This window comes from Dendropsophus ebraccatus, chromosome 1 (assembly GCF_027789765.1).
Source record: "Dendropsophus ebraccatus isolate aDenEbr1 chromosome 1, aDenEbr1.pat, whole genome shotgun sequence".
Classification (NCBI taxonomy): Eukaryota; Metazoa; Chordata; class Amphibia; order Anura; family Hylidae; genus Dendropsophus; species Dendropsophus ebraccatus.
Window position 1 is genome coordinate 214047001 of NC_091454.1, and position 13336 is coordinate 214060336.

General features: G+C 46.1%; 1 protein-coding gene across 1 annotated transcript; it reads left to right on the top strand.

Annotated features, from left to right (window-relative positions):
* Positions 1-4661: 4661 nt before the first annotated feature.
* LOC138797141 (nuclear factor interleukin-3-regulated protein-like) lies at positions 4662-13336 on the top strand. Its single transcript, XM_069976981.1, has 2 exons — positions 4662-4769; positions 11867-13336. Exon 2 carries the CDS (start codon positions 12149-12151, stop codon positions 13169-13171), a length of 1023 nt encoding a protein of 340 aa, XP_069833082.1. The 5' UTR covers positions 4662-4769; positions 11867-12148; the 3' UTR covers positions 13172-13336.

Consider the following 13336-nt stretch of genomic DNA (forward strand, 5'->3'; position numbering starts at 1 on the left):
TTATATGGCCACTGTATGGCAGTATTATACGGCCACTGTATGGCAGTATAATATGGCACTGTATGGCAGTATTATATGGCTACTGTATGGCAGTATTATATGGCACTGTATGGCAGTATTATACGGCCACTGTATGGCAGTATTATATGGCCACTGTATGGCAGTATTATATGGCCACTGTATGGCAGTATTATATGGCTACTGTATGGCAGTTCTATATGGCACTGTATGGCAGTATTATATGGCCACTGTATGACAGTATTATATGGCTACTGTATGGCAGTTCTATATGGCACTGTATGGCAGTATTATATGGCCATTGTATGACAGTATTATATGGCTACTGTATGGCAGTTCTATATGGCCACTGTATTACAGCACTTAATAGTCATAGTATATCAGTATTACATGGCCACTGTATAGCTGGACTATGTAGTCATGGTAAGGCAGTATTATGTGGGCACTGTATTGCAGTATTGTGTAGGCACTGTATTGCAGTATTGTGTGGGCATTCTATGGCAGTATTATGTGGACACTGTGTGGCACTATTATATGGGCACTGTATTGCAGTATAATGTGGGCACTGTATGGCAGTATTATGTGGGCACTGTATTGCAGTATTGTGTAGGCACCACTGTATAGCAGTATGATGTGGACACTGTGCGGCAGTATTATGTGGGCACTGTGTAGCAGTATTATTTGGGCACTGTAGGGCAGTATTATTTGGACACGGTAACAGTATTAACATGGACACAGTATCAGTATTATGTGGGCACTGTATGGCAGTATTATGTAAGCACTGTATGGCAGTATTATGTGGGCACTACAAGGCAATAATATCTAGGCACTGTATCACAGTAATATGTGGGCACTGTATGGCAGTATTTTTTTGACACTGTGTCAGTATTATGTAGGCAGTGTATAGCAGTATTATAAAGGCACTGTATAGCAGTATTATGTAGGAACTGTTTGGCCGTATTATGTAGGCAGTGTATAGCAGTATTATGTGGACACTATAGGGCAGTATTATGTAGGCACTGTGTGGCAGTATTATATGGGCACTATAGGGCAGTATTATGTAGGCACTGTGTGGCAGTATTATATGGGCACTATAAGGCAGTATTATGTGGGCACTGTGTGGCAGTATTAGTTGGACACGGTTAGTTTGTGTGGGCACTGTATGGCAGTATTACGTGGGCATCATTATGTAGTGTTAGATGTAGACTATTGGACACTGTTGTATCTGCTCATTATAGCGGTAATTATACAGTCAGTGTATGGTAGTTTATGGAGGTATTGTGTGACCTAGTTAGGTGTTTACTCTATTGAACTAATAATATAGTGACTGTATAGCAGTATTATTTATGCTATGATATGCAGGCACTGCATGTTGGTAATTTTTAGGCAGAGTATGGCAGAATTATAGGCATTATTATGTAGTCACTGTATGACACATCTCATATTGTGTAATCACCGTATACTAATATTATGTGCTCACGGTATAATAATACACTCACTGCATATCAGTATTATTTAGACAATGTAAGGCAGTATTATGATGGCATTGTATACTGGTAATCTTTAGGCATGGTATGGCAGAATTATATAGGCACTGCTATGGAGTCACTGTATGACAGTATTACATGGGTATTGTATAGTCACTTTATCACTGTATTATGTAAGCATTGTGAGCACAGTATAGCAGTATTATGTGGGCACTAAATAGCACTAATAATATAGTCACTGTATTGCAGTATTTTGGGGGCACTGTATGGCAGTATTATGTGGGCACTGTGTTCACATTATGTAGTCACTATGTGGCAGTGTTATATGGGACCTAAACAGTGGACATCTTTACTCACATTTTGGCTGTAGTCATTGTATGACAGTCTTTTATAGTATAGATATGTTAATGCTGCGATTTACCTGTTTAAGCAGGTAAGTAGATAGGACCCCCAGTAGGTAAGCAGACTGGGACCCTGGTAGGTAGGCCCCCAGTAGATGCACCAGGAAGTCTCTATCTCCCATTAGGTAGGGGGGGTCTCACAGTTGGTGAGTAGGTAAGCCCCACTCCCCCAAAAAGTAGATACTAGGTTGGGCCCCCGGTAGGTAGGCAGGTAGGACCCCTGGGTAAGTAGGACTCCCATTGGGTAAGCCCCCCAGTAGGTAGGGTGCCTGGTAGGCAAGCCAAAAACATTACGTAGGTCCCCCCAGTAGGTAGTTAGGCTTCCCTAGCAGGTAGGAAGGTCCCCCCACCCCCACCTGGTGACTATATGGCAGTATTATATGGCAGGATGTGGAGGCTTCTGTATGATTGTATGGCACTGTTATATAACCCCTACCTGGTGACTGTATGGCAGTATTATATGGCAGGATGTGGTGGCTTCTGTATAATTGTATGGCACTGTTATATAACCCCTACCTGGTGAATATATGGCAGTATTATATGACAGGAAGTGCAGGCTTCTGTATGATTGTATGGCACTGTTATATAGTCCCTATGTGTATGGCAGTATTATATGGCAGGAGGGGGAGGCTTCAATATGATTGTATGGCACTGTTATATAACCCCTACCTGGTGACTGTATGGCAGTATTATATGGCAGGATGGGGAGGCTTCTGTATGATTATATGGCACTGTTATATAACCCCTACCTGGTGACTATATGGCAGTATTATATGGCAGGATGGGGAAGCCTTCTGTATGATTGTATGGCACTGTTATATAACCACTACCTGGTGACTGTATGGCAGTATTATATGGCAGGATGTGGTGGCTTCTGTATGATTGTATGGCACTGTTATATAGTCCCTATGTGGTGACTGTATGGCAGAATTATATGGCAGGATGGGGAGCCTTCTGTATCATTGTATGGCACTGTTATATAACCCCTATGTGGTGACTATATGGCAGTATTATATGGCAGGATGTGGAGGCTTCTGTATGATCCTTTGTGCTCACATAATAGCAGTAATGATATAGTCACAGTATGGCGGTGCTATGTGGGCAATGTATAGGGGCACTTTAGTGGTATTACTATAGGTTATTACTCTGCATCTATGTTCTATACATTGTGCTATAGTATCTGTGCATAATAGAGTGTCAGCTCTGCAGGACAGTCTATTCCTGTACCTCAGCATAGCTGTAGAGGGTGTAGAAGTTGCACCCACACCCAGCGCTGGGTGTAACTTGGCCCATATGAGGACGGCCGTACTATTATTGGCATCTGGCTGTGTATACATTAGCTATATACAATGTCGGTCACTGGGACGTTTAGTATTTGACCTAGAGAATGGGCTAGAGACGTAACCCACATTGCAGTGCCCAACAGTACAGGGGCAGTGCCAGGGCATACCAGCACAAGCCACATACCAGTGCAGTTATGTAATGCCAGGCATGCCCGCTCACAGCCATGAATGAGCTACATCTCCTGTGTAAGGATTTTGTTTTTTTTAAGCTGAGACGAGTTTGTCATTTGGCTTTTATGACTTCCAATACTGAGAAAGAAGAGAGGTGACAACTTCAGCTCTGCTACATCAGACAGATATTCTTTGTGCTCTGGATAGGTGCCCACCTGTCAGGTACAGCGGGTATATATACAGGTAACCGCATTGATACAGCATGAGGCGCTTAGTGTCCAGAAAGCCGCTAACACTATGACTAATGTCACCAGTCAGTCTGGAAGGTTCTTCTGTATTCTGCACCCGCTTGCTGTCAGTGAATGGTGTGCAATGCTATAGTCTGCCCTGAGGATATCCACCGGGATTAGTGCTCCGTTCACTGACAGAAAGCAGAGGTCCCCCCGCAGCTCTGTGCATGATCTATACCAAGGGTAGGGAACCTTGGCTCTCCAGCTGTTGCAAAACTACAACTCCCATCATGCCTGGACAGCCAAAGCTTTAGCTTTAGCTGTCCAGGCATGATGGGAGTTGTAGTTTTGCAACAGCTGGAGAGCCAAGGTTCCCTACCCCTGATCTATATCCTCCCTGTGTAACAGATTGCAAGCTCTTCAACCAACGCTTTCAGATGACTTTGCAATCTTGTTCTTGAGGCGCCAACATGCAACTTTGCCCCGATATACAGATACAGGTCTGGGGCAGTAAAGTGAATCTTTGCCCCCAGGAGAAGGAGTTAAACCACCCCCATAAGATATAGTATAGCTTCCTGACAGCCTCTCTCCCCTTATATACAGTAGTGCAATGGGCAGAACTAGAAAACTAGGGGTGCATAACTTGTAGCCCACTCACAAATACAGTTCCCATCATGCCTGGAGAGCCTTTGGCTATATACGAATGATGGGAGTTGTACAAATTGCAGACATGAGACCCCAGTCACTTCATTGGAACTGAGCTGCAATACCGCACTCAGACTGAGGACAAGAGTGGCGCTGTTTCGGCGGTTTTTTGTAACTGCAAAGTAGCGGAGGCCACGTTAGTTTTCACCCAGCTTTCCCAGGATCAGATAACCGGGAGGCGGCGCAGCGTCTATTAGAGCGCAAGCTCTGGGGGTCAGTGGCTAGCCTATTTTTATCCTGGTATCCCTCCTTCCTGTGGCCTGGCTCCTCTCCTCCCCCTCCTCGCCCCCGTCAGACACACAGATTGTGACGCTGGGTTATGCAATGTCTGACCCACTGACACACATTTTCTGAGAGACACAGAGGAGAGAGATGCCAGGAAACTAGAGCACACACAGGAGGAGGAGAGAGAGGCTCAGAAAACAACAAGACACAGAGCAGGACACACACACACCACAGGGACCCAGCTCCCAGGTAAGTCCATGGCTGCCCACCCAGGTGCCACCCTACACTACTGCCACAGGCTACACCAAGTATGCTGGTGGCCATGGATGAGTGGGTATGGATGAAACATCCCGTATGTATGGGGCGTGTACCAGCTGTGAGGTGTCTGCCAGCTCTAGGAAGCCAGAAGGTGTGTAGCAGAGCTGGGCTGGTCAGGTGTAGCAGAGCTGGGCTGGTCAGGTGTAGCAGAGCTGGGCTGGTCAGGCGTAGCAGAGCTGGGCTGGTCAGGCGTAGCAGAGCTGGGCTGGTCAGGTGTAGCAGAGCTGGGCTGGTCAGGTGTAGCAGAGCTGGGCTGGTCAGGTGTAGCAGAGCTGGGCTGGTCAGGTGTAGCAGAGCTGAGTTTGTCTTGTGACATAATAAGGTTAATGATCATGGAGTGCAAACAATGCAGGGAGGCGACACGTTGGGCTCTGCTACATCTGTGCTGTGCGGGAGGGTTATAACACTAACACCTGAGGAAGAAGGGTACAGCAGATGTGGGGGGCAGGTGGGCTCCATAAGGACAGGGGTATCTACCAGCCACCGAGGAATGATGGGAGTTGTAGTTTTGCAACAGCTTCAGAGCTACAGGCATATAACATACATATTCATATATACCAGCTGTCAGGGCATGATGGAAGTTGTAGTTTTCCATTAGCTGAACATAATAAATATATATATATATATATATATATATACACACACACACAAATAATAGTAAAAAAAATATATATACACACACACACCAGCTGTCAGGGCATGATGGGAGTTGTAGTTTTCCATTAGCTTATCATAATAGTTTATATATATATATATATATATATATATATATATATACACACACACACACACAAAGGGCATGCACCAGCTGTCAGGGTATGATGAGAGTTTGAGTTTTATAACAGCTGGAGATTGGGAAGCACTGATATTCAGGTATGTCATATATGCAGAGGAGGTATAGACCTGCTGTCAGGGCATGATGGGAGTTGTATTTCTGCACCAGGTGGGAAACACTGATATACAGGTGTCTCATATAGGGACTCCCAAGGAATGGTGGGAGTTGTAGTTTTGCAACTGCTTCAGAGCTACAGGTATATAACATATGTACTAGGGGCATATACCAGCTGTCAAGATGGTATATGATGGGGGTTTTAGTTTTTTTCCAACAGCCAAAATGGCATAGACTGGGAAATACAGGTATATATATATATATATATATATATATATATATATATATATATATATATATATATATATATATACACACACAGGGCATATACCAGCTGTCAGTGAATGATGGGAGTTGTAGTTTTATAATAGCTGGAGGTTGGGGAACACTGATATACAGGTATGTAGTATATGTAGAGGGGGGTAGAGACCAGCTGTCAGGGCATAATGGGGGTTGTAGTTTTGCAACAGCTGTAGACCCCCGGTTAGGGAGCCCAGATAGGTATACAGCACTGGGGTACCGAACAATGGACTATATCCAGTGACTACAACTCCAGGTTGGGACTAGTTGTGCAACACCTGGAGAGTGATCTGCACTGGGTACAGAGGGGCTGCAGTGTACTCTAACCCTGAGTACAGATGTAGCAGTGCTGAATCTGTCACATAGCCATAGTCTAGACTGGTAGGTCGACCTGCAGTCCTATGTAATCCCATTGGTAACAAAAAAAAAGAAATGAAGAAATGAACCAAACTCAACTCTACCAAGCCTAATGCATAAAACAAGGGATACATGATAAACTCAGCTCTGCTATATCCTCGTGTGTCGGCTAAAAATAATATATATATATATATATATATATATATATATATATATATATATATATATATGACCACCCAGTGAGTAACATACCCTTATTATATGAGACTGGTGCAGCAGAGCTGAGTTTGTCCTCTGCAGGTAAGCTTACTGAATCAGCCATACTCATACACTAAAAGGATACAATGACAAATCCAGCTCTGCTACATCAGTATAAGGAAGCCCCTTGGTTCGGTTTCGCCTGATTTTCCTGCGTAATAATAAAGCGTTGGCTCCGACACTTCCTGAAAAGATGACTTACAGGGAGAAGTATTCACGTGTGATCGGACGGGACACGTGCGGGGTGATTACTGATCTTACCGCTCTCACCCCACCCGGATCCCATCACATAACCCGGTAATAGCGGCGAGCGGCCTCTACGTGCCACAGAGATAAGCAGCAATTACCCCCTTGTTTTCATTCCCAGCTCCCGGCACACGTCTAAGGATCTCAGGCTATTCTAATGTCACATAATAAGGGCGGCGACCGAGCCGGTGATACTGTGCGGGCGTCTAGTGAGGTCAGCCGGGGAAGTGGTACTGTGCCACCGCTATGTATATAGAACTGGATCCAGATATAAGGGAAGTGGTACTGTGCCACCGCTATATATAGAGAACTGGATCCAGATATAAGGGAAGTGGTACTGTGCCACCGCTATATATAGAGAACTGTATCCAGATATACGAGAAGTGGTACTGTGCCACCGCTATATATAGAGAACTGGATCCAGATATAAGGGAAGTGGTACTGTGCCACCGCTATATATAGAGAACTGGATCCAGATATAAGAGAAGTGGTACTGTGCCACCACTATATATAGAGAACTGTATCCAGATATAAGGGAAGTGGTACTGTGCCACCGCTATATATAGAGAACTGGATCCAGATATAAGGGAAGTGGTACTGTGCCACCGCTATATATAGAGAACTGGATCCAGATATAAGGGAAGTGGTACTGTGCCACCACTATATATAGAGAACTGGATCCAGATATAAGGGAAGTGGTACTGTGCCACCGCTATATATAGAGAACTGGATCCAGATATAAGGGAAGTGGTACTGTGCCACCACTATATATAGAGAACTGGATCCAGATATAGGAGAAGTGGTACTGTGCCACCGCTATATATATATAGAGAACTGGATCCAGATACGAGAAGTGGTACTGTGCCACCGCTATATATAGAGAACTGGATCCAGATACGAGAAGGGGTACTGTGCCGCCTCTATATATAGAGAACTGGATCCAGATATAGCAGAAGTGGTACTGTGCCACCACTATATATAGAGAACTGGATCCAGATATACGAGAAGTGGTACTGTGCCGCCGCTATATATAGAGAACTGGATCCAGATATAGCAGAAGTGGTTCTGTGCCACCGCTATATATAGAGAACTGGATCCAGATATACGAGAAGTGGTACTGTGCCACCGCTATATATAGAGAACTGGATCCAGATATAGCAGAAGTGGTTCTGTGCCACCGCTATATATAGAGAACTGGATCCAGATATACGAGAAGTGGTACTGTGCCACCACTATATATAGAGAACTGGATCCAGATATACGAGAAGTGGTACTGTGCCACCACTATATATAGAGAACTGGATCCAGATATAGCAGAAGTGGTTCTGTGCCACCACTATATATAGAGAACTGGATCCAGATATAGCAGAAGTGGTACTGTGCCACCACTATATATAGAGAACTGGATCCAGATATAGCAGAAGTGGTACTGTGCCACCACTATATATAGAGAACTGGATCCAGATATACGAGAAGTGGTACTGTGCCACCACTATATATAGAGAACTGGATCCAGATATACGAGAAGTGGTACTGTGCCACCGCTATATATAGAGAACTGGATCCAGATATGAGAAGGGGTACTGTGCCACCGCTATATATAGAGAACTGGATCCAGATATAAGGGAAGTGGTACTGTGCCACCACTATATATAGAGAACTGGATCCAGATATGAGAAGGGGTACTGTGCCACCGCTATATATAGAGAAGTGGATCCAGATACGAGAAGGGGTACTGTGCCACCGCTATATATAGAGAACTGGATCCAGATATACGAGAAGTGGTACTGTGCCACCGCTATATATAGAGAACTGGATCCCGATACAATTTGTATAGATAGTGTATAGGTACTAAGACATGGGTCCAGAACAAGACAAGGGAAGTAGTACTGTTCCAGAGGGATAGATAGATATCACAAGAAGTAATACTGTGCAAATATAAATATGTTCATATTTGAGGACTTGGGGAAGTAGTACTGTGCCATTATACAAACACAAGGTATACGTATATAGGGACAGATAAGGGTCTAGGACACAGGTAAAGGGAAGTAGTACTGTGCATTGATTCAGGACAGGTACTGATAACACTATCCAGCACAGGGAGGAGTGGTACTGTGCATTGTATCTACATACAGATAGGGCACAGATTACCATCCAGTACACAGAATACAAGATGTGGCGCTGTGCCAGTCCTCATCTAGAATGACAGCCAGCTGAGCGGGTACTGAGCTATAGAATTAGGGCAGGAATAATAGGTACCCAGAATTACCTCATGCATCCAGAAAAGGGAAGTGATACTGAGCTACACAGAAAAGAGAAGTAGTACTGTGCTATGAGTCTTATCCACCTGATTGGGGACCCTTATATTCCGGGGGATCTGGAGCCTTGTCCTGGTAGTTCTGGACATCCTGCCCGCCTTACTGTATTCTGAAGGCTTCATGTAAGTTGCTTAGCAACCACAAGTCTTCTGTCCGGGTGACCACCAATATATTGCATGTGGTGGTCACAGGATGCTCAGAGATCCTAAGAATCAGCAGCCGGAGATAATATAAGATAATAACACAGTTACCCCCCACATGTGCCAACCAGTTGTTATATTATGCCCAGCTATACGGATAGAACAGAAGGTCAATGAATGGGGGAATTACCCAATCTGGGACGTAGTGCCCACAGGTATAGGCATGAAACAGGTGTGTGGATTTATAAAATGGGTGCATGGAGTCACCTGGTATCTGGAGACTGGCATATAATAGGTACATGGAGTTACCTCTTACCAGGAAATTGGCACAGAATGTTGCCTGGTACCTGGCATAGGAAGAGTGCAAGGAGTTGCCTGGTACATGGAGACTGGCATATAATAGGTGTACCTGGAGATTATTACAGTACAGATACATGGAGTTGCCTGATACCTGGAGATTGGCATAGAATGGGTGCATGGAGTTGCCCGATACCTGGAGATTGGCATAGAATGGGTGTTTGTAGTATCCTGGTACCTGTAGACTGGCATATAATAGGAGCATGTAGTTACCTGGTAACTAGAGATTAGTACAGTATAGGTACATGTTGTTGCCTGGTACCTGGGGACTGGCATATAATGGGTGCATGGTGTTGCCTGGTACCTGGAGATTGGCATAGAATGGGTGCATGGTATTTCCTGGTACCTGGAGATTGGTATATAATAGGTACATTGTGTTGCCTGGTACCTGGGGGCTGGCATAGAACAGGTGCATGGGGTTACCTGGTAATCTGTTTCGGACCAGGATGGCGGCCATTTCAGGGCACCAGGTGGCTAGCTGGGTATGGGTGTTTGGCATAGCGGTGTACTGGCAGAGAATGGATGCGTAGTCTGGCTGGGACTGAGTGTTTGGAATGGCAGGGCACTGGGATCCTGGCAGGGAGGATTACTGTGCTCCTCTCAGGGTCTGGCATTGAACGGGTCCTTGGCAGCGCTGGGCATTGGTCTCTGGCTGAGCGCCCTCAGGTCTGTTTACGAAATCCTGACCTAGTTTCCGTGCCTCGCGCTGGTAGATCACATGGCAGCGAGATCAGGCACGTGGACTGGAGGAGAAGGAGGAGGGTGGAAGAGGCAGGGTGTGTACACATACTAACACACTGACACACATATATGATGGAGAAGGGGACGCTGCCAGGGCTGGGGGGCAGACAGATTAGGAAGAGATATCTGGGGGCAACATTAACCCTTCCCCAACCATCCAGGTGAATAAACCAAAAAATGTCCCCATAGGGAAATGCATCCAGTTGTATTGTCACTGCTCTATAAACATCCTGAAATATAGATGTAGCAGAGCTGTGTTTGTCAAGAAATATATCCATCCTATATATTACGGCATATCATATAATATTCTGATCAGAGGGGGTTTGACCTCTGGGACCCTCACAAATCCTAAGAACAAAGGAACTGAGGTCCCATTGGTATCACCCCCTGCCAATCACCCACCGTAAACTGCAGCCCAGCTCAATGCTAACTAATAGGGATGGCGGATCCATACACAGTGGGCGGCCTGGAGGTCCACTATGCACGGAAATACCCAGAGGTCCCAGGACTCAGACCCCCACCTATTAGTGATAGCATATCCCAGACCAGGGTTCTCCAAAGGAATTGTAAAACTACAACTCCCAGCATGCCCTTACAGCCTCAGAAATCAGCCCACCATCTATTATCCTAGACCAGGGGAAGAGAACCTCGGCTCTCTAGCTGTTGCAAAACTACAACTCCCATCATGCCTGGACAGCCAAAGCTTTAGCTGTCAAGGCATGATGGGAGTTGTAGTTTTGCAACAGCTGGAGAGCCAATGTTCCCTACCCCTGCCCTAGACCAGCGTTCCTGAATACGTCATCTCCGGTTGCTGCAAAATTACAACTTCCAGCAAGCTTTGACAGGCGCAGTCAGGGCATGCTGGGAGTTGTCGTTTTTCAACAGACCGAGAGTCACAGGTTGGCATCTGCCATGACATACTATAGCGTGATGGGAAATCTCTTGGTATTGTGGGTTGCAATACAAGAGGTATTGCCAGCAGGGTGATATGATGCCAGGGGGCACTTACATGTCTGTTTGCCATAGCCAGGGTATTGCAGAACATATCATTGACCCAGTTGTACCTGGTGACATACTCAGCTCTGCTGCATGCACCCCACTTATGTGAGCACCATCTTTTATGTAAATGACAGTCCATGTGTCGGCTCGGGCTGCACGTGTACCTGCGGCTTAGTCACCTCTATTTGATAATTCTAGATACACGGCTCCTGGGTTACACCTATGTGTGTATATATATATATAATTCTATGTAATAACATAACAGATTACAAAACACAAAGTCATTGATGTCATTATCATATAAATAAACCAGGTCAAACGTGAGCCCATTCCATGCCAACCTCGGCAGGGTCATATTATGTAAGAGGGGGGAGGGGCATCACCCAAAGATCACTTTCCTAAGTTGTTTTTTTTTTCCTCTAGGCGTGTCCAATAGAGAAAAACCTGGCAAACACGGCAGCAGAATTACTACCTGGCAGAGACTCGAGACAGAGAGGATCCTCCGAGTATCACGGCTCCGACCAAAGTGCGCCCACGGCTGAGTAAGATGCTCAAACTGCACCAAGTGATACCAACTCTCATCCATCAGCTCAAGACCCAACGTTTAACTTGAGCACCTTCTTTCGACTTTAACTCAAAAAGTTACTACTACGAATACTACTTCTACGAAGTCTCGAGGTTGACGCATTGAGAGGTTGGCTTGACATGGAGTCCCCTCTTTTCGACTACCAATCGATGGACGAGGAGCAGCCGTCCAGGGGCAAAGGTTCTGGCAACCAAATGGGGCGCCGTAAGCGCGAGTTCATCTCCGATGAGAAGAAAGATGCCAGTTACTGGGAGAAGAGAAGGAAAAACAATGAAGCTGCCAAGAGGTCTCGTGAGAAGAGACGTTTCCACGACTTGGTCCTGGAGGGCAGGGTGGCAGCGCTCGACGAGGAAAACGGGCGCCTGAGGAGCGAACTGCTGCAGCTGAAGCTCCGCTTTGGACTTATAAAAGCCGCCTCATTTCTGGAAGCGGGACACGGGCTGAGCGGGTGTAAAAGTGGAGAGACGACGCCTCTTCTCTGCTCCGGGAGTAATTCAGCCTTCTCTTCTTCCTACTTGGGAATGAATTCAGACTCCTCGGAGGCAGACAGCGGAGGGGGAGCAGCCAACGACAGCTACTCCCCCCGCGGGTCGCTGTCAGACCTCTCCGACCAGTCCTCTAGAGACAGCCCAGTGCCAAGCTCTTATGGCGATGGGAGGGCAATGGAGAATGACTTTGCCAACATGTACCCTGTGGACAGCAACGCATCCTCAAGACTGGCAGTGCCACGTGGGGGTGTGATCCTCTACAGAGTGGGTGGGCTTACAGTGGACCCTCAATCCAGACACATTGCCAGTCCAGAGCTGGCAGACCTGGGACCCTTGAAGCACCTGGTCGGTGACAGTAACCCCGCACCCTTACGCTCCTCCATCTTTGTTCACGCAGACAGTTTACAGACTCAATACCAGCAGCTGATGAAGACCACAACAGAGGACACTATAAGGGGGGATCTCAGGTCGCCCAAATCCCCCCATTCGGGTTACCACAGTGAGGACAGTTGTAGCGAAGAAGCATGTAATGGCAGCCCCCTGGAAAGCCCGACCTTCCCCGGCGTAAAGTTACCACATAAACTGAGACTGAAAAGTCGGTCACATGGACAGGATGGTTGGTGGACGGACAAGGGGCACCGGGAGGACAACTGAGCGGACCCCCTTATTATTTATTGACTGAGGTCAAATACATGGCAACACAATTTCTATGAACGTTTACCCATAGATGCCATACCTGGGACTACTGCACCTGTGTCGCTGCTGACAGCAATGTTGTATATATGTAATGTGAGTAGTATAATAAAAGCCTAAAACCTA

Bases quoted from the DNA above. Each gene is read 5' to 3' on its own strand.
- LOC138797141 (XM_069976981.1), top strand. From the start codon at position 12,149: ATGGAGTCCCCTCTTTTCGACTACCAATCGATGGACGAGGAGCAGCCG.